Source organism: Gossypium hirsutum, chromosome D06 (assembly GCF_007990345.1).
Source record: "Gossypium hirsutum isolate 1008001.06 chromosome D06, Gossypium_hirsutum_v2.1, whole genome shotgun sequence".
Lineage (NCBI taxonomy): Eukaryota > Viridiplantae > Streptophyta > Magnoliopsida > Malvales > Malvaceae > Gossypium > Gossypium hirsutum.
In genome coordinates this window covers 20,365,083-20,388,309 of record NC_053442.1, presented here as the reverse complement: position 1 = coordinate 20,388,309, position 23,227 = coordinate 20,365,083, and the positions used below count along the sequence as shown (strand labels likewise).

At 30.9% G+C, this 23,227-nt stretch overlaps 1 protein-coding gene and 1 long non-coding RNA gene across 2 annotated transcripts; one reads left to right on the top strand and one right to left on the bottom strand.

Moving 5' to 3' along the window:
• Window positions 1-335: 335 nt before the first annotated feature.
• On the bottom strand, window positions 336-1,160 carry LOC107901522 (uncharacterized). The gene is made up of 2 exons (XR_001685284.2): window positions 973-1,160; window positions 336-666 (listed from the first exon to the last, which is right to left on the bottom strand). It is a non-coding gene; the product is annotated as an uncharacterized lncRNA (long non-coding RNA).
• Window positions 1,161-17,803: 16,643 nt separating this feature from the next.
• On the top strand, window positions 17,804-20,825 carry LOC107901521 (monoacylglycerol lipase). Its single transcript, XM_016827578.2, has 7 exons — window positions 17,804-18,332; window positions 18,488-18,526; window positions 18,634-18,704; window positions 18,810-18,874; window positions 19,231-19,320; window positions 19,401-19,493; window positions 20,177-20,825. The coding sequence occupies exons 1-7, from the start codon at window positions 17,938-17,940 to the stop codon at window positions 20,594-20,596; spliced, it is 1,173 nt and encodes a 390-aa protein (XP_016683067.2). The 5' UTR covers window positions 17,804-17,937; the 3' UTR covers window positions 20,597-20,825.
• The last annotated feature ends 2,402 nt before the right edge of the window (window positions 20,826-23,227 follow it).

The following is a 23,227-nucleotide window of genomic DNA, read 5'->3' as shown; positions in this document are numbered from 1 at the left end:
TCTGGATTAACTTCGCAATACAAAAATTGGTTCTTTCCTTTCTTATACACCCCAAAATCTACTTCAACAAATTTTAATATAAAGTTGGATCAAGTTCACATGCAATTAACCTATTTCAACCTAACCAATTACTTTCTAATGGCTCTGTATTCTCAAGTGGGCTAGACCATAATAAGTGTGCTTATGAACCCAGACCCCTAAGGGAATATCTATATTGAAGTCATTTGGGGAAAAATGGTTTGGGCCACTTGAGTTCACAAACATCAACCAATTTAATAAAGATTGTAATGCCCAATTTTGACCCGGGCCCACTAAAAATAAATAAAATCAACATAAAAGTAAAAATATTAAAAGTCCATTTACAAATAATATCAGTCCATAGTTACAAGCCAAAAATCGTACAGACCAAATCAACACGGCCCAAACCTAAACCTAAATTACTAGCCCAAAATCAAACCCAAATACAACCATACCCAAAACCCTAGGCCCAATACACTATGGCCCGATTTGAATAATTTTCAGAAACCCCGAGGGTTTCCAGAATGCCTCCAGCGCCGCAGCCACCAGGGTTTTCCCTCGGCCCCACGAGCCACGCCTCCGAGCCGCTCCACGCTAGCCTCTGCCTTCGTACGCGCCGAGCCACGTCACGCGTCTCCGTACCCATACCTGCAGCAAACAACAAGCCCAAAGCAGCAAAAAAGGAAGAAGATAAAATAGCGAAAAAGAATGAGATTTTTCTCTTTTTTCTTTATTTTGTAGTTTCGATATAAAATCGATTGTAAACCGAACGAAGGAACGCACAGAGACTGTATCAAAAACAAAAAAAGATCAATACAAAAAAAAAGAGAAGGTTTTCTTCTTTCTCTCTACTATTCTTTTTTTCGGTTGCTTTTCTTTCCTTTTCTGTTTGCTATTAATTATATGTAATAGAATATATACAAAATAAAAGAGAAAAGGGAAGAAGAATCTTACCTTTGTGCGCCATTGGAGCCATCCTCTACTCTGTCCTAATCGGAACGAGAGAGAGGAGAGTTCTGGCTTTCAAGGCGACGGAGAAGGGAGGGGCATCGTTTAGGGTTTATTCCCTTGTTGTTTTTTTTCTTTTCTGACTGAATGAACCTTGTTTAGGTTTTTTTATTTATATCATTCATCCAAACGGTACCGTTTTGTCGGCTATCGACCCGCGTGGTGACCCGATCCAGGGATGGATCCGCGCACTTTGGGCGTTTGGTCTATTTGCGCATACGGTCCCCTTGGTTTTATAATTTATCTCAAAATCATTTTATCTATTTCGCCTTATTTTATTTTAATTTCGAATTGCATCAAGCATTTTATTTTTATAGCATTCTAGTCCAACGTAGCACTGCGCATAGAGGTTATTGGGATATTTTCTATTTGGATCCTTGTTATCTTCGCGCATATGTTAATATGGTCCCTGACCTCTTTTCTTTATTTATTATTTATACCCCGTATTTTGTGGTAGTTCCAATTCGATTTTAACCTTTATTTAAATTATTTTGATATATTTTACATTTCAAACGATTTCATTTCCATCTTTAATTACTTTATTTACATATTTTAAACTATTGTATATAACACCTATTTTTAATATATGTACGTATATATATTATTTAGTTTGAAGTGTTTTACATGCTATTTTAAAGTTTGATCATTCTTAAATCTATTTATTTTAAAATCCTCTTTCATATATCATATTTAATTTATTAGGTGTTACTTTAACCTACTTTGCAAATGATTTATTTTAAATTATTTTTATGTGGTTTTATTTTTAGTTGCTTTATACTTAAAATTTTAAATTTATTCCATAACACTAGCTTTAAATCGATTTGTATTAGTCTTTTATTTTATTTTGTTTTCATGTGCTATCTATTTAATTTTTTTATTACCATTTATTCAAATTGTTTTACGTATCTTATCTTAAATCCTATTTATTTTTAAAAAATGTTTAGTTATTACCTTGAAATTTATTTTACGATTATTTCATTTTAATTTATTTTGTATTATACAATCAATTTATTGCTAATCGTTCCTATTAGTATTTAAATGGTGCATGGCATGAGATTATTATCTTTATGTATGGTATTCGTCTATTGGTATTTATTGATTTATTTATGCTCGTTAACATGTATTGTGGTTTACGAATTTTCACATCGCGTCGAACACTATCATTCCATTGCGCTTTTACTCATTCAAAGATGTGTCTAATATTACTTAAGTATCAAAACCAATTTATTCAAAAACTTTCAAAGCCACGCGACATTCGAAATTTGGATCCTCGAAAAGATTGTGTCCTAACTTACTGGATTCCAATCTTCCTCGTTGCATCTAAGAAATTGGATATCCTTTTCAAAAAGTAAATAATAAATTCATTCTCGAGAAGTCGATATGTTGTGTCCTAACTTATTCGATATGACATAGCCTTTCCTCGAGACGAGGATTCTTTTGACAAAAACAAATAAAGGCAATATTCGATATTTAGGAATTCTGTGGAATCGAACCCTAACTTACTGGGTTTTGATTTTCTCATTTGACCCAAATAATCAGATATCCTTCTCAAAATGCATAGGTTTTAAATGTCAAAAGATAAACTTAATTTTGATTTAAAATGTTGCACTCTAACTTACTGAGTGTGACAATTTATAAGTGAGTCTGATCTTTCAATCCATTTTATTCAAATTTCTTTTCAAAGGATCGTATTTTAAATCTTTTCAAAATTTCGACATTAAAACATTAAACAATTGATTCGGTACCAATTTTGGGCGTTACGAGGGTGCTAATCCTTCATCGTACATAACCGACTCCCAAACATGTTTTCTCAAATCTCGTAGACCAAAATCGTTTTAAGGTGAGCCAATCACACCCCAATAAAGGATCGGTGGCGACTCCCATTTCCATTTCTAAGTCGATCCCCGTTTTTTTTTAAATGGTTTCGACAAAGATAATTCTCCTTTTCTTTTCTTTTTTTTGTTGTTAATTACTCATATTTTAAATTAAATTTTAAACTATAAGGTTTTTTAATTGAGACCTCAATGTATCGATATTGTATCTATAATGTTATTCTAACTTGACTATTAGCTTGGACGTTAAATGCTATCTCGAATCTAATATGAAGTATATTTAAAATACAGTATCAAATTATAAACAAGTGTCTATTGTATGGATAATTTGAATGTGACAGTTAAAAAAATAGTCCTCTTAAATTTTATTGACATTGTCTATTTTTTAAAATGTTAGGTTTAAGTTGTGCATAAGACACATACATGCTTTTAATTATATCCATGTATTTTAAATATGCTCCACATTATATCCATGTATCCATATTATAGTAGTTAGGTCTTTCTCTCAATGAAGATATCAATTTATGCATTAAAGCAAGTCGAATTTAATGTGGAGCACGTTTAAAACACACGGATCAAATTATAAATACATGTATACCTACTAAAATAACAATTTAAATTTGACATATTAAAAAAATAATGTTAATAAATTTAGGAGGATAATGTTTTTTATTTATTTGACATGTTAGACCCAATTTGTCTGTGCAATTAGCAATTACATGTGTATAATATGTTCTAATATTATTTTGTTATACCCTATGTCAAGTTATCACCCACACCTTGATATGAAGCCCACACCATTAAGAACCACCTTCACATCATCGCCTCAAGCCATTAAGGATAACTGTCACACTCACATTAGAGTCTCATTTTATTTAATGATCTCAACTCTCCAAGTTCACCAATTACCAAAAAGATTACATCCAACTCACATCCTAAGCTAGGGCTAAAGTTAGACTCTACAAAGAGATCATCATGAGATAGAATCCAATCTAGACCCTTCTTATACCTTTTCATAATATGAATCGTCTTTATTCTAATGATTTTTTGTGTCTCATATAATATGAACCGCTCTTATTATACCATTAAATGTTTTGTATAACTTTTAATATTGTAATAGGATTATTTTTTATTTATATTTCACATACATATAGTGTATAATTCTACATATTCCTAGTAAACTAAATGGTGATATGGTAAAAAAAAATCCAAATATACCATCATGTTATTCACTAACAACGTACAAAGTTATAACCCAGACAATATATCAAATATAGAACTCTAAAATTATCAACCTAATTTGGACCCTATTTGCCTAACCAAAACAAATCTCACTGTTTCGGCCTGAAGCCATCATATATTTTTCTCTACTTTGGACCACAAGTTCATATCTACATATATATATATATATATTAAATTGTAATAATATCCATGGTTCTAAAAAAATCATTTCTTAGAAGCATTAAATTAAATTAGTTGATTTTAATTTATTAATGAAAATAATTTTTTTTAATTCTCACATGAATTACACATAATATTTATGTGTTTTTTTTATCTATAATCTTTTAAGCTACCAAACCGCAAAGCCTTTAGGATATTCATATATGTATATATTGATAATTGAGAGAGAAATAGGCTTACTTGAATTTAAACACAAATTCTCATGCCTGCAATATAATGTCTTTATTATTGCGCCAAGTATACTTATTTTAATTATATATTCATATAATATAATCTTATCACTACCTAAAATCATATTTTATATTCCTTTCATTTATAAACTAGAAAAGTATTGTTGCTATTGAAATAGTAAAAGAAAGAAATAAATAGAAGTCCCTATCTGAAAATAACATGCACCATATCTTTCTTTGGTTAATAATGACCTATTGCTTATAGAATCCATAATTATCAAACCATCATGTGATAATGTGAGGAAGCCAATTGCAATCATCTCTCTACTTCTTTCCTTTTCAAAGCTTTTGAATTTTAATTGGAATTTATTTAGCCGAAAGCAAGTCAATTTTTTTTTAAAACACAAAGGTTAATTATGTTGTTACCATTTTTATTTTGTAAATTTTGAGATTTAATCCCTACTTCAAAAGTAAAAAATTATGTTCTCCTATTTTTTATTTAAAAATATCAATTTAATCATTAAAATAGTAAGTGTTTTTTTGTCAAAATTTATCAAGTTAAAATGACATGGGATATGATTAATAAAAAAGATTGTTAAATTGACAAAGATGATGGTGATTAGACTAGGATTTTTAAATCGAAAAAAATAAAAAAGATTGAAATTTTAACGTTTAAAGTATAAGTATCAAATCTCAAATTTCATATAAATATAGAGGACTAACAGAAAATTTAACTAAATATAAATTATTTGGATTTTTAAAATACATCAAATGAAAATATATATATTTTAAAAGTTAAATTTTAAATTTCTTAACAACACTAGTGAAATTGACAGAGAAACGCAACGAATGAAATTACACTTTATACCATTTTTTTTGGCATAATGATTTATTTGTCCCTCTAACTTTAATAAAAATTTATTTTAGTTTTTAATTTAATTTTTCATCTTTTTTAACCCTTACACTTGCTTTGTTTGTCAAATCATTTTAAAATAGACGAAAAAATTAATGTTTGTTGATTTGACATTCATCATGGAAGAATCACATTAATTTTTAAAAATTTAAAAATTTAAAAATTCTAAAAAATATTAAAATATTTTATAAATTATAAATTATTAAAAGTATTTAAAAGTATAAAATTTATAAAAATTAATTAATTACTAATATGATATACATATGACATGGATTACCACGTCAACAAAGTTAATAAACATGAACTTTTCCATTAATTTTGAATGATTTCATAAACTCAAAAGCTTTAAAAAAATTAAAACAATTTTTTAATTTGAAGCGCCAAAAAATCATTAATTTTTATTTCAATCTCCTGCCTAAAATAGCTGAAAAACAGTGACGTTTTCTCTTTTCCCTTATCAATTCGACATATTTTACTAAATAACTTGAAGGTTTTAATTTTTCTATTTTATTTTAAAGAATTTAAATTATATTTTTTAGATTTTAAAATTTAAATTTAATTGTTAATATTATTAAATTTATTTAGTTAACTTTGTTGGTATAACCTTTTGAAAGAATAAAAATACTTACTTGCTACCAAGTAACTTAGTAAATAACGATGGAATGAGCCTAGATTTAAAACCATTTTAATAGTGTTTATAATTGAATCTAAATTTTAAAATATAAAAAAATAAATAAACTAAATTTCTAAATATAAATATTTTAAATTTATGAAAAAGTACAAAAATTTATGACTTCTTTCATCCGTTAATTTATTGCTTTAAAAATTGGTGATTTTTCAATTTGGTCTTTAAAAATGGTTTTGGTCCACATTTTGGAAACTTGACAATTTTTTTTTTAATTTTGATGTGGCACTTTGAGATTAAATCGCGTCATTATTTATATTTGAAAAAATATATTTTTAAGTGATTACGTGGTATAATATTATTATTAGAAAAATTCTTAAGTTTTAAGATTAATTTAGATAAAAAGAAATTCAAAATGATTAAATTTAATAACTAAATATATATTTCTCACTAATGAAAATAATGATGGAGGCTCTTTTTTACACTCCCAAGAATGTCAGTATAAAGTTGGGGCAGAGGGGAGAAAAGGATGTTGTTGTCACCAGAAGTGGTTGGCAACTTCATTTTGGATCATCCATTAATATGCCTTCCTTTTTCACATATAAAACAAAAGAGACATAATAAGTGGAAATTAACACACCAATAATTATGTCTAAACAGCTTTAAAATCGCGATGAAAGATCATCAACCGTGGATTCAAATACACAAGCATCAATGGAGTTTTGGAATAATAAATTGATCAAGGTCTATGCAATAACATAACATAGCTGGAAGCCAAAGTTAGGAAAATGAGGGCAAAAATGATTTCCTATAAAAATTAAATACATCTTTATGCAATTTTAAAGGAAATTATTTATATCCTTCAGTGTTTCTTTTGAGAAAATAAAAATCTCCATGCTTTACCTTTGTCCAGAGTGTTCAATTAATAATTAATCGAATCAAATCTTCATTAATTGATTTCACTGCTGAAATTATTAACTATTGATATTGATAAGGAGCTCGATGGTTAAGACCTACACCCAACCAATTTCCCTCAATAAAGACTTCCCCTGCGATTCACAACATATATAACCTACACTCTACCAAAATTCAACTTCAACCTTCTCACTCTAACATTCTTATAACTTTCCACACCATTTACGATATCCACAATATTGTTTTTGAGAAGTGTTTTTAAAAAGTGATTTTAAGAAATACTTTTAAATAGTTTGGTTTAAGATTTAAGTGTTTAGCATTGCTGTCAAAAAGTATTTTTGATAAATAAAATATCCATTTTGGACATTGTGTTATAAAGTAATAAATATGTATTTAAATAATGTTCAAATTAGTTAATATTATGATATCTTAGTAAGAATATAAAAAATAATTTATTATAATTTGTTGTTAATATTTTAATATATGAAATATAAATTTTAAAAAATAAATTAGTTAATATTATGATACGTTAGTAATAATAAAAAAATAATTTATTATGATTTTTTTTTTAATATTTTAATATATGAAATATAAATTTTAAATATTTTTTAAGCAATTAATATTAATTATTCATAAATTTTAATTCGAATATAGAAGTTAGATTTTAAATAATAAAATATGACCAATAAAAATTTAAATATATAATATTATAAATAACATAAATTTTAATAAGAAAATAATTACATACACCATATAAATATTATATAAAATACATTATAAGGGTTCAAATTGTCATTTATTCCTAAAAGCACTTTTGCCAAAAGTAAAAGCTAAAAAAATTTGCTTTACTTATTGAAAAACACTTTTGACTTAAAAAAATTGTGTATTTGACATTGCTCCTAGCTTCAAAAGTGCTTTTCACCCCAAAAGTACTTTTGAGAAGCAATGTTAAACAAAGTCTTAGTAGTGTTTAAAAAAAATATTTTTGGCTTGAAAATCACTTCTAGAAAAAGAAATTTATGCTGAACAAACTGTTGTTTGCTAAAATTTTTTACTTTTGAAAATGAGAAGCTAAAATTTTTAGCTTTTTCTTTACCAAAACCTCTACCAAAAGTATTTTTGGTGCTTAATTACTTTTTCACCCTTCCAACAACATAGTACTTTTCATTCCTTCTTTTTTCTTGGTGCTTAATTAATTACAAATGTGGTAAAATCATTAATTAAAAATAAAAAAATATTTTTTTAAATAATACAAATGTGTTAATATCTAATTACAAATATTTAATAGTTATATTTAAATATGTAAAATATAGTTGATATATTCTAATTAAATTTTATAAATAATTAATACTTATTGCTTAAAAATATTTAAAATATATATTTAATATATTAAAATATTAACAACAAGTTATAAAATTTTTTATATTTTTACTAAAATATAATAAATTATTTAATTTGAATATTATTTAAATGCATATTTGTAACTTGATAATATCATGTCTAAAATTGACATTTTATTTCTTAAAAACACGTTTTGATAACAATACTAAATACTCAAATATTAAACCAAATTTTTAAAAAATATTTTTTTTTAAAAACACTTTTCAAAAACATGGTTAAACTAACCATATATATCCATTTCGATAAGGTGGTGTCATAACAATTCTCAAGTAATAAAATAATAAGTTAACTTTAAAAGGTTTGTATTAAACAATCACATTCCGTCAAACATGTTTTTCGTTCAAATTTTATCACATTATCACTCTTATTCTCGCATTTGATAAAATTTAAATAAAAATAATTTATATTGACGTGATATAATTATGAGTAAACTGCACCATTAGTTATTAAATTATGGGTAAGTTTAATTCGAAGAAAAAATTATGGGTAAATTTTTATTTTAATCACTTAACTAAAAAGAGTTTCAAGTTAGTCACTGAACTATTCGAAAATTTTCATTTAAGTCACAAAACTATTCAATAGTTTTTATTTAAGTCATTGAGTTATTAAGTTTTTCTTTCAAAGTTCCTCTAGCGAGACGATCGATACAGTGGATCGGTATTCATTGATGAGTAAAAGAACATATCTTAGATTTAAGTCGATCTGAGTGATACGAGCCAAGGAGGTGACACTCAAATGGTTGTCTTTCCTAGTGGTCCAATCACTCGAAGCAAGGCACGACAATTAAAATCAAAGATGAATGCTTTTGTCCAAGACTTTGTTGCGACAAATTTAATTCATCATGTTCGTGACATTGATAAATACGGGAATGCAATTCACTGGACCAATCTTGGAATAGTAAAAGCCCATAAATTGTTGGATTAATTTTTATGTATCTTATTATTATTTACTTAATTCTCATTGGTTGGGACACATCATTTATTTCTAATTTGTGTTTCTCTTGTGTCTAGATCCGGGATTCCGCATCAGTTGGTATCAGTTTCAGGCCATTCGGTGTTATTTTTGAAGCTAAAATCATACCTGAAACGAGTCAAAATATCAAAAACACTTTTCATCGATTTCGTCGATTTAAAAAAAATTAGTTAATAAAAAAAAAACAAAAAGCGCAAAAAAAAGTTGAGAAAAATCTAAAAAAAAAAAGCAAACAGCGCAAAAAAAAAAAGAGTTGAGAAAAATCTTTAAAAAAAAGCAAATAGCGCAAAAAAAAAGTTGCCTACCTCTCATACGTAGGTTTCTTCTTTTCCTATTATTATTATTTTTTTTATTTTTTTTCCAAAATTGAATTTTTTCCTTCTTCTTTTCTTGACTCAAGTATAATTAAAGCTTCAATTTTTTTTGAAAATCTTAAGACACCGAACGTTTCGGATTTTTGTTTTTTTAAATTGGGTAAAGTTTTCTTAAGTTTTCTTTTTATTAAAGCTTTTCTTTGACTCTAGAGTTAGGGATCGTTGCAGGTCTACGTTTTTTTTTCTCTTACGCTTTCTAACACATTGTTTCTTCTTGTGTTAGCAGATATTAAAGGCACGCACAATTCCTTCATCCGTGTAGCCTCCATTACAAATTGCATCGTCAAGTTTATTGGCCTCTTAGAGCAATTAGGGCCTTCATTGTTTCTTTGACGTTTGCACCTTCGTTATTTGATCTTGATTAGTAACCCTCTCCAAACATATTTACAAGTTTTGAATCATTCAGAGAGTTATTCTTTTGAGAGTTAACGAGTGAGGTTATTATTATTTTTTTCTTTCTTGTTCTTGTTTGTTTGATCTTTCATAGATACCATGCCGCTCACTAGATCCCAAACTAGTAAAAATGAAGAGGATGAGCAAAAAAGAGAGAATGATCCTTTGGTCGAGTTGTTACAAAAAGAGATGAAAAAGTTACAAACTCAAGTCGAACATCGCATGACCCAGATGTTACAAGAGCAAAGGGAGTATCTTGATACAAAACTTACAACTCAAGAAAGATACATTGCCGATAATTACAAGAAGTTGAATGAAGCCTTTATAAGCCGATCAAATTCGCGAGATCGAACTTTTAAACGAAGGGAGGACCATGTTTTTGATGATGACTTTGAGTCCGAGTATGTACCTAGAGAAAGGGTGGAACGAAACAATGACACCCCCAAACCAAAATTTCCTTCTTTCTCAGGGAAGAATGATCCTGATGCTTACCTTGATTGGGAGGAAAAGATGGAAGCAGTCTTTGCTTGTTACAATTACTCTGATGAGAAAAAGGTAACATACGCTGTCGCTGAGTTCATTAATTATGCACTAACATGGTGGAATCAATTATGTAAAAGCAGGATTCTTTATAGAGAACAACCTGTTACTACTTGGGTTGAAATGAAGCGCATCTTGCGAAAACGGTTTGTTCCACCATACTATTATCGAGAACTCCATCAAAGACTCCAACATCTTGTTCAAGGAGATAGATCTGTGGATGACTACTACAAAGAGATGGAGACTATTCAGATTAGAGCCAATCTTGTTGAAGAGGCTGAGGTAACTATGGCTAGATTCCTTGCCGGCCTAAAGCGTGAGATTGCAAATCGAGTTGAGTTACAACACTACATGGATGTTGAAGAGATGCTTCAAACCGCACTCACCATTGAAAAGTAATTACGAAAGAAAGGGACACCGAGGGGTGCTAGTTCAGTTTCTAATCCTGTTTGGAGAGGAAATTGGCAAAAACAAGATGATAGATTGTGGAATGGGAGAGATGCACGGTTCAAGCCAAATGAGCCTAGAACTTACTCCAAAGATAGAGGTATGCCTAATTCATTTAAAGGTTCTACTTCTACTAATCAAGCTCCATCGTCTTCTTCTACTTCTCCTAACGCCATTAAGCAGCCAAAAGATATTACCTGCTTCAAATGCCAAGGAAGGGGTCACTATGCTCGAGAATGCCCTAATAAAAAGTCATTGGTGATTCGAGAAGATGGCGAGGTTGATTTTGAGTCTGATAACGAAGATGAGATGCCTCCTTTAGAAGATGCTGATGATGTGCATACTCATGATAAGTACGAAGAATACTTGGAGTATGGTGAGAAAGCACTTGTTGCTCGAAGGGCTTTAAATGTCCAGTTTAAAGAGGAAGGGTGCGAACAAAGAGATAACATTTTTCACACGAGATGTTTGATTGGTGGACAGCCTAGTTCATTGATCATCGATAGTGGAAGTTGTACCAATGTGGTGAGTTCTTCCCTTGTTGAGAAACTTGGCCTATCTTATGTGAAGCATCCAAGGTCATACCGCTTGCAATGGCTGAATGATAGTGGGGAGGTAAAAGTATCTAAACAATGCTTAGTTTCATTTTCCATTGGTAGATACTCTGATAAAGTTTTGTGTGATGTTGTTCCAATGCAAGCTGGGCACATATTACTTGGACGGCCATGGCAGTTTGATCGACGAGTAAATCATGATGGGTTCCTTAACCAATATACCTTTGTGTTCCTTGGAAAGAAGTTTACTTTGGCTCCACTTCCTCCTCAAGAAGTCTACAATGATCAACTCAAACTTGCTAGTGAGATGGGTAAGGGAAGTGAGGTAAAATCATTGAAAAAGGCTGAGAGTAAAGAGGCCATTAGTGTTAAAAGCCAACTTAAATGCCCAACATTGGTGAGTGATTGCACACACAAGTCACGAGATGAGAAAGTGAGTTTATTCGCTAGGTTTCGAGATATCAAATTTGCTCTTTGTACAAAACAAACATTTGTAATAATTAGGTTTAGGAAAAACTTTGTTATGACTAACCCTAATACATATTTGCCTAGTTGTTTTGTGGATCTTTTGCAGGATTTTGAGGATGTATTTCCTTCTGAAATGCCTAAGGGATTACCTCCTTTACGAGGGATTGAACATCAAATTGATTTTGTGCCTGGTTCGAGTATTCCGAATAGATCAGTCTATCGAAACAATCCTGAAGAAACTAAGGAGTTGCAAAGACAAGTTGAAGATCTCTTAGAGAAAGGGTTGATTCGTGAGAGTCTAAGTCCTTGTGCGGTTCCTGTACTTCTCGTCCCAAAAAAAGATGGTTCTTGGAGAATGTGTGTTGATTGTCGTGCTATCAACAAGATTACGGTAAAGTATCGATATCCAATTCCTCGATTAGATGATATGTTGGATGAGCTTAATGGTGCATGCATTTTCTCTAAAATTGACTTAAAAAGTGGTTACCATCAAATAAGAATGAAACAAGGTGATGAATGGAAAACTGCTTTTAAGACTAAGTATGGCCTGTATGAGTGGTTAGTCATGCCATTTGGCTTAACTAATGCTCCTAGCACATTCATGAGATTAATGAACCACATACTTAGACATTTTTTAGGAAAATTTGTCGTGTGTATTTTGATGACATACTGATTTATAGCAAAACTTTGAATGATCATGTTAGGCATGTTAAATTAGTATTGGATGTGTTAAGGCATGAACGACTCTTTGCTAATATTGAAAAATGCACATTTTGTATGGATAAGCTTGTTTTTTGGGGTTTTGTGATAAGTTCTGCAGGAATCCATGTGGATGAGGAGAAAATAAAGGTAATTAAAGAATGGCCTATCCCTAAAACTGTTTCTGAGGTAAGGTCTTTCCTTGGGTTAGCCGGTTTCTACCGCAGGTTTGTTCGTAACTTTTCCACAATTGCTTCGCCTTTGACGGCACTTATTAAAACGAATGTATCTTTTCATTGGACAGATAAGCAAGAATTAGCATTTAATGAACTTAAAGATAAATTGTGTAATGCTCCTATTCTTGTTTTACCTAATTTTGAAAAGACCTTTGAGATTGAATGTGATGCTTCTAGTGTAGGTATAGGTGCCGTCCTCATGCAAGATAGTAAACCACTAGCCTACTTTAGTGAGAAACTTGGTGGAGCACATTTGAACTATTCGACCTATGATAAAGAGTTGTATGCCTTGGTAAGGGCATTAGAAGTTTGGCAACATTACCTTTTACCAAAGGAGTTTGTGATTCACACTGACCATGAATCACTTAAGCACTTAAAGGGACAAGGTAAGTTGAACAAGCGACATGCGAGGTGGGTTGAATTCATTGAATCTTTTTCTTATGTTATAAGGTATAAGAAAGGTAAAGATAATATTGTGGCTGATGCTCTATCAAGGAGGTACACTTTACTTAGTACTTTGCATACTAAGTTATTAGGTTTTGAGTATCTTAAAGATTTATATGCCACTGATTCTGATTTTGCAAGCATTTATGACGCATGTGAACATGGTGCATTTCATAAATTTTATAAGCATGATGGCTATCTTTTTCGAAATAATAGACTATGCTTACCAAAGTGTTCAATGCGAGAATTGTTAGTTCGAGAGGCTCATAGTGGTGGTCTTATGGGTCATTTTGGAGTCACTAAGACTTATGATGTTTTACATGAGCATTTTTATTGGCCTAACATGCGAAAACTTGTTGAGAAAATTTGCTCTACTTGCATTACTTGTAAACAAGCTAAATCCACTGTGATGCCTCATGGTCTATATACTCCTCTTCCTGTTCCTAGTTCACATTGGACTGACATTTCAATGGATTTTATAATAGGTTTACCAAGGACAAAGCGTGGACGAGATATCATCTTTGTGGTTGTGGATCGATTTTCTAAAATGGCTCATTTCATTCCATGCCATAAGACTGATGATGCAACCCATGTTGCCAATCTATTTTTTCGTGAAGTTGTGAGATTACATGGAATCCCAAGGACTATCGTTTCCGATAGAGATGCAAAATTTCTTAGTCACTTTTGGAATGTGTTATGGGGTAAGTTAGGTACTAAATTACTTTACTCTACTACATGCCACCCTCAAATTGATGGTCAAACCGAGGTGGTAAATCGAGTTTTGGGATCTTTGCTTAGAGCCATAATAGGTAAGAATGTTAAATCTTGGGAAGAATGGATACCCTATGTTGAGTTTGCTTATAATCGTTCTGTTCATTCTTCCACAAGTTTTACTCCTTTTGAGATTGTATATGGCTTTAATCCACTTACTGTTTTAGATTTGCTTCCTTTACCTTTGAATGAGATTGCTAATTTAGATGGTGAAAGGAAAGCTGATTTAGTGAAAGAGATCCATGAGAAGGCTCGTAAAGCCATTGAGAAAAAGAATGAGTCCAATGCACATCGAGTTAATAAAGGGCGAAAGCAAGTCTTGTTTGAATCTAGAGATTGGGTATGGGTGCATATGAGGAAGGAACGATTTCCTTCTAAGAGAAAGAATAAACTTGAAGCACGAGGAGTGGACCATTCCAAGTACTCGAGAAAATAAATGACTATGCTTATCACATTGATCTTCCTGGTGAGTATAGTGTTAGTGCTACTTTCAATGTTTCTGATCTTTCTCCTTTTGAATTTGATGTAGGTTCAGATTCGAGGACGAATCTTCTTGAAGAGGGGGAGAATGATACGAGCCAAGGAGGTGACACTTAAAGGGTTGTCTTTCCTAGTGGTCCAATTACTCGAAGCAAGGCACGACAATTAAAATCAAAGATGAATGCTTTTGTCCAAGACTTTGTTGCAACAAATTTAATTCATCATGTTCGTGACATTGATAAATACGGGAATGCAATTCACTGGACCAATCTTGGAATAGTAAAAGCCCATAAATTGGTGGATTAATTTTTATGTATCTTATTATTATTTACTTAATTCTCATTGGTTGGAACACATCATTTATGAGTTAAGTAATTTTATTGGTTAGGTTATTATTTATTTATTTTCTTAGATAATTTTAAAGAGTTTTATTAGGATTCAATTACTCTTGTAATTTGCCTATAAATAGGCTTATTTTCTACACATTGAAAGAGGAATAAAAAAGAAGAGTATTTGTTTTCTTTCAAATTTGTGTGAGGCAAATTTTTTAGAGTAGAGTGATTCTTCTCTTGCTATTTAATTTGGAGTTTGTTACTTTTCGAGGGTATTTCGGAGTTGCAAATATTCAAATTTCTTTCCCGTTCATCGGTGTTTCTAGAGGTTCTTCTTCTAGGGGTTTCGTAGGGAGCCGCTCAATCATTGGCGTTTTTGGTTACAAGTTAACCAAGAGTTCCATAGGGCAAATCTATCTTTATTTATTTATTATTTAACTAATTTTATTTATTCTCGTTTTATTTCTAATTTGTGTTTCTCTTGTGTCTAGATCCGGGATTCCGCATCACTGAGGGTCAATATCGGAGATCGGAGAAAAAACTGTGTGAATTTTAGTTTGCAGATTTTGACTCATGACGTCCAAAGTTGTTTCATAAAAAAGAACCAAATTGTAAAAGAGAAGGGAAAATAGAGCTTTTGATTTTTGCAGGCGGAGCAAATAGAAAAAAACCATATAGCATCAGTTTTAACAGTCCAGTGACTTCAATGAAAATTTTAAAATAGTTCAATGCCCAATTTGTAACTTTTTAATCAAGTGACTAAAACAAAACTCACCCATAATTTAGTGACTAATTGTGTAATTTACCAATAATTATTTCATAAAACTTTTGTGTGTGTGATTGTGGAGCTTGCTTTCAAGAATGACACGCGGTGACGATGCTTTCAAGAATTTACGTCGTGTGGCTTTGCGGAAGTAACCTCTAGCCGCATGGTGCCATTGGCTGGCTTAGCTTTTAGTGTTCAAACTTCACACGTATGACTTAGTTTGGTTGCCTTTAAACTTACAATTTTTATTATTCTAATAATTTGTTGTTTTCCTAAATATTACAACTTGCTTATGTCATTTTTAGTAAAAGCATGAGAAGGAGTGTTTGAACTGAATTAGGCTTCATACAAGATAAAAGATGAAAGCATCACAATGATACTAATAACAACGTTTATGCTTTGCAAATATGCATTGCAATAGAAGAAAAAATATTTTGTTTCAGTATTCAATAATACACAAGAATTGATTGATTTATCTAACTGAATAAGTTCGCCAAATGATCATTTTTGTTGTCTTTAATAAAAAAATTTCTTATTAACCGATATCTTCAAAACTAAAATATTAAAATAATATTATTTTTTTAGATTGTATTGTTTAGAATAATTCTAACATAATTTTATTTTTTTCTCATCACAATTTAGATGACATAAAAGTGGATAAATGTATCTTGGCATTAAATTTTATGGGAATCAAACCAGTAAAGGCTTAAAACTAAAATTATTATTAAACATAATTAAAAATAAAATGCAGTTCACCTAAAATAGATTTTGTTCAGTGATTCAATCAAATTGCTGACCAGTTTTCCCTCTAATTATTCGCGCCAAAGACAAGCCGCTAAAACTTAAAACTCAATCGGCTCGAAGCCGAGCCATCAAGCTGGCTACGCCGAATTCGAGCTGTGTAACCTTGACTTTTTTACTTCCACTTTTAATAGAATTGAAACCAGATTTTCACTTTCCTATTCCCATGATAAAACGCACGCGCCATATCATCACCGTTTATCTTGCTTACAAAATTCAGATCGTATCCACCACTCAATCATAAAATTCCACGTTACAGCCGCAGTTAATTTTGGTTTCTATTTCGGCCTAATTCTGATTTTAGTCCCTATATTAGGTTGAAATTAGAAATTTAATCATTCTACTTTAATTCAATATAATTCAATCTCTTCTTATTTAATGTTAATAATAGATCACGTGAAAATTCAACCAACTATGTTCAACTTATAATAAATTAAGTTAATGAATCAAGTTAATGAATCAACGTGATCACCCTATGCCAAAATCCAATCACCCTATTCAACTTTTAATAAATTAATTTAAGAAATCGACATGATGACTTTATGTCGAAATCCAATCAACCATGTTAAACTTATAAAAAAAATTAGCTTAAGGAATCGGCGTGATCACTCTAATGCGAAAAATTATTAGTGTTATTGTTGGACCTAGCAAAGCTTTGTTCATAATTACTTTTAAAAAGTACTTTTTTAGCAATAATCAGTGGATATATTAGTAAGATATATTGTATTTTTAAGGGAATGATTCAAGTTAGAATTTTAGAGATGACATTCTTAGAAGGAACAATCACGAACCTCCAAAAAAACAATCTTATGTACCATAAGACATACATGGAGGATTATGGCATCCAAAAATAATTTTAATATTATTTAAATGTATTTTTTGTACTTTGCAATATCAACTTTAAAATCAAAATTTTGTATTCTTAAAATCATTTTTTGACCGTAATACTTAACACTTAAATCTTAAACTAAAAATTTTAAAATCAATGTTAAATTAGATGTAATAATATTATAAAAATACAGTATCAGATTAAGGAAAATTAAAATAGATGGATTATTTTGATAAAAAAAATAAAAAGGTTAAATATTTAATTTCAGCATAATAAAAAGATGAAAACTAAATTAAACCTTTTTAGTAGTTTCCTTGTCCGAAAACCACCCCGCGCGCTATAAATATCCGAACTGAATCCCCACATTATCGGTTTTTTCTTCGTTCTCCTTCATACCATATATACGTAATACTTAATTTTTCATTATTTTCCATTTTTAACGAAGTTTTATTTTATTTTATTTATTTAATTTTTTTTCCTTCTCTGCCATGTCAATGGCGGGGGAGACGGGGATGGAGCAATTAACGTCGGGAGCAAGCAATCGTATAATCCCCATCTTAAGAACGCTAAGAATACCGCTCATTTTCCTTCAATCAATAATACTGTATCTCCTCCTCTTCCTCTTCCCTCGCCGACGCCAGACGGCGGTCGGAGCTGCCGATGAGGCGCCGCAGTTGCAGGCTAAAACCGCGAGGCGGAGGTCGGTATGGAGGCGGGAAGAGGAGGACACGTTGAGAAGGAGAGCTTTAGCGGAGGGTTGGGACATGGGGTTCGAAACCGCCGACGGAGAGGTCCGGTGTCGATGGGGCACGTCCCTGTTTTTTGGGGTCCGAAGAAATGCCTTGTTTTGCCGATCTTGGTTGCCGGCCGTCGATGAATTGAAGTAAAGAAATAATTTTCCTTTATTCAAAGTTAATCTTTTTCTTTCTTTCTTAATGAGAATGTTTCTTTCCTTTCTTGTAGTTGCCTTCATTATGTTTGCCTTTTTGCTTCACTCTAGTATCTCCTCCTAAGTGCTTCTTGTTTTGTTGATTTTAGGGGAATTTTGATCATTATACACGGCTTGAATGAGCATAGGTAAAACATTAATTTGTTAATTGATCCCCATGAACATATCTCAGTTTCTTTTTAAGAATTTCAATTTCTTTCTCATGTTCTGTTTCATGGGGGGTGTTCATTTACAGTGGAAGGTATACTCAATTTGCTAAGCAACTAACTTCTTGCCGCTATGGTGTATATGCCATGGACTGGATAGGTACATAATTTGACACTAGTGTAGTCTATGTTTATGCCTTCTTTTTTTTTTTTTTTTCTTTTCCTTTGTTTTGTAGTGAATGAGATAGTTTTTCTTGCTATATAGGTCATGGTGGTAGCGATGGATTGCATGGATATGTTCCTTCACTTGATCATGTTGTTGCAGATACCGTAAGTTCTCATTCAGTTTCTCTGTATCCTTTCAATGTGCACTTGAGATGCATTTGTCTTTGACGGTAAACCATTTACTAATGAACCTAGACCTTGGGGGGTCAGATTGATTTCAGATTAGGAAAATTTGGTTCGGTTTCATTTAGGCTTTAAAATATTCTGATTCATTAGCGTTTTCCAGCCGGGTCATCTCATATCTGTGTCGTTTTAGAGTTTAAGGTTTAGGGTTCAGGATATTCAGTTTTGGGTTATTTTGATTTCCGGTAGTTTTGGGTTGAGATGTTTTTGGTTTGGGTCATTTTAGGATTAGGGTTTCAAGTTTTTGGTGTTGAGCACTGTCTCTTGTCTTACTTCAGGCGTTTTTCTTGGAAAAGATCAAAACAGAGAACCCAGGTGTACCTTGCTTCCTTTTTGGCCACTCAACTGGTGGAGCTGTGGTTCTAAAGGTACTCTTATCTATATATTAGTTTTAAGCAACTCTGTTATCAACTGAAACTGTTGAGGTAATAAGGGTGCAACATTGCAGGCAGCTTCATATCCTCATATTGAAGAAATGGTGGAGGGAATTGTGCTGACATCTCCAGCCCTGCGTGTTAGGCCAGCACATCCCATTGTTAGGGTCAGTTGCTGCTTCTTGTTCTTGGTTTATATTTGTGCTAAATCATGCCTTACTTGCCTCTTGAGTTTTATTTGGGGATTGAAGTTTTGACAAAATGGGTTTGGGTTTAAAAGTAGTTGGCTTGAGCTTTAATATTTAAGGTTCAAATTTGGTTTGGTTTGCCTCGTCTTTTAATTTGATAATATATTATGTTTATTTTATTTTTATACACTATAAAATTTATATCATATGAATATTACACATAATATATTATAATGTAAATATTAAAAAAATATTTAAGTAGTTTATGCTTAAAATTTTAATAAAAGAAAAAAAATAAAATTAGTAAGCATTAAATAAAAAATAAAAAATAAAAATTATATGAACGAACTTAAATAGGCTTGAGTCTAACTATTTAAAACTATGGATGGGCATGTCAAAATTTGAAGCTCGTATATTAAGCTGGACCAGGATTCGATAACTGTATATGATGTTGATGCCATGTATATTATGGTAAGTGTGAGTTTCTTTGGGTTTGTACAACCTTTTTCTTTTTCCATTTGATAATGCTAGGATATAGTCAGAGTATTCGGTGACATATTGTATATAGAATAAGAATGGGACTGGTGTTAATTCAGTTGCCTATGACAAAGTGCTTCTCTTTTTTCTCCATGTTGAATTTTGTACATTTTGTCCACACGCAGGCTGTTGCTCCCCTTTTTTCTCTGGTTGTCCCCAAGCTCCAATTCAAAGGTGCAAACAAGAGGGGCATCCCAGTTTCGAGGGACCCTGCTGCACTACTGGCCAAGTACTCCGACCCCTTGGTCTACACTGGTCCGATAAGGGTCCGAACAGGGCATGAAATACTACGCATTTCATCATACTTGATGCAAAACTTCAAGTCTGTGACGGTCCCATTCTTTGTTCTTCATGGAACCGCAGACAAAGTCACTGATCCACTTGCCTCCCAGGATTTATACAACGAAGCGGGCTCTAAGTTCAAAGACATAAGGCTCTATGACGGCTTCTTGCACGACCTTCTGTTTGAACCGGAACGTGAAGAAATAGGGCAGGATATAATCGACTGGATGGAGAAGAGATTAGATGGCGGTGGCAGATATTAAAAGATTGATTGCCTCTGGTAATCAGGATAGATTTAAGTGTTCTTTTTTCTTTTTAGAAAGCACGTGTAGATGTTTTTACAAGGTTGGTTTCAGGGTTGAGGTTTATAATGAAATCTGTAACCATATTCAGATGTTATAAATGTGGCGGTTGATGTCTAAAATTTTTTCATTCTATGGGTTGGCATTTGTGATTGTTACTTGCTATGCAAAGCTTTAGTTTTTGGGTTAAGGGGTGCTGCATATATTTGGATATTCGATTTCCTGATCATTTCTATTTTGGTCACTGATATGACTTTTTTCTAAGAGGTACAATATCACATTTAGTCATTAATATTTATACATTTTTAATTTTAAATAAATCAATAAATTTAATCTTTCATATTTACAAATTCTATCAATTTGTTCTTCAAACACATATAATTATATATTATGAAAAGTACAACATATAATATTATTTATATATAATTTGATATTTTAATAAATTTACATATTTATGTATTTTGTATTATGCTTACATTATTATAAATTAGTGGACCACATCGTTGTGAAAGTTTGAATTATAAGCCAACTTCTTTTTGTAAAGTTTATTTTGAAGAATTTTATTTTATTTTATTGCATAAAAAATAAGAAATAAAGCCTAAGTTAACGGGCGTGCCATTGTCATTGTCGTTCCAAACTTTTTAAAAGAAATTTTGAATACTAACCATTCGAAGAAATTGAAATAAGCTTTTTTTATATATATATATTCAAATTAAATTATAAGTATATATGAATGTTAATATAATTTGCTGATTGAGTTTTAGCTCGATTGGTATCAATATTATTATTAGTGCAATAGGACGCAGATTCGAGTAAGCTGAAACGCATTATCTTCCTATTTAAGGGTTGAGGAAGGGCTATAAGTAGTTTGTATTGTATCGTATCGTACCATAAACAATGTATATTATAAAAACTTATAATGAGATTAATATTAAAAAATATTAATATAATTTTTTAAATTTTTTATAATATATCAACAATAAGAATAGATAATCCGATGATGTGGACATAAATTAAAAAAAAATCAGATACCCATTTATGAAAGTTAAAAAGAAGTCTATATATATTAAAAAGTCCAAAGTTTGCTGTTGCTATAGCCTTTCATATAAATAGAAACCTTGGCCTACCATTTAAGCTTTGGAAAGTTGCAGCATAGAGGGTGTCAATCAGTTAACCATTACTTGCTGCCAATTCAACGGAAATGGCCCCCAAATACTTGGGTCTATAATTTTTTATTTTTTATTAAATAACACTCTATGAGGCTCATATAGACCTGTCCATTGGCCGGGCGACCCGGCCCGGCCCGATGGCCCGTCCGAAACATGAGAGGGTTTTGGTAAAAATATAGGCCCGAAATATGGGCTTGAGCAAAATTTTAGGCCCGTTTAAAAAATGGGCCGAGCTTCGGGCAAGATTTTTTTTGGTCCGGGCCCGGCCCGAAAAATATTAAATATATATTTTTTATTTTTAAAATATAATAGTTTTTTATTTTAAGTTTATTTACTTCCATTTCCTTGACTAGTGTTACAAAATAATAATAATAAAACATCAAGTTTGTTTTACTAATCAAATGTTAGATTTTGTTACAACAATTAATACAATTAATACAATTAATAATTTGATAAATTTACTAATCAAATGTTAGATTTTATTACAACAATTAATACAATTAACAATTAATAATTTGATAATTTTACTAACAATTAATTTTAATAACAATTAGCTTTAATTTTATTAAAAAATAATTTTAATTTTAATGTTAATTAAAAACGGGCCGGGCCGGGCTCGGGCCTAGTAAACGAGCTGAAAATTTTTTTGTGGGCCCGACCCGAACCCGACCCGGCCCGGCCCATGGACAGGTCTACTATGAGGGTTCAACGTTAAAATAATATCTTTTTTATCATGCTTCGTGTTAGATTAATTATTTTTAATCAAATTATAAAGAAAATTTTGAAGGTTGAAATATACGTCAAATCTCTATACTCTTTATGCATTTAAAATTTAGTCTTCATACTTTTTATTTTTAAAAATTTAGTCTCTCTATTTTTCAAATTTGAAAATTCAAGTTTAATTGTTAACACCATTAGATTTTTCTACTAAATTCATTGGACTGACAATTTGATTTTTTTAAAAAAAAATGCTCATACAGTAACCGTGTAACCAAAAAGAAAAAAGAAAAAAAAGATTGCAATGGACATGAATATGATAAATATTTTTAATGGTGTTAATAATTCTTAAAAATTACATAATCATTTTAATCAAAATAAAGAATGTTGAGCTAACTAATACACCGTAAAAGTTGAGGTACCAATTATGTCAAGAAGTTGGAGTACAAAAATTAAATCTTAAATTTGAGCATAGTATAAAGACCAAAATTGAAACTTGACCATTGTTATATAATATATAGAAAAAATATGGTGCTATGCCACTTTGCCGTGTTCATAGTCTCTCTTTTTTTTGCAAAAATGTTCATATATAGTTGAAAAATGCATAATGACTTATTTAACCCTCCAACTTTACAAAAAATCATTTTAGTCCTCTCTTTAATTTTTCATCTCTTTTAGCTCTTGAACCTGTATTATTTTTCAAATC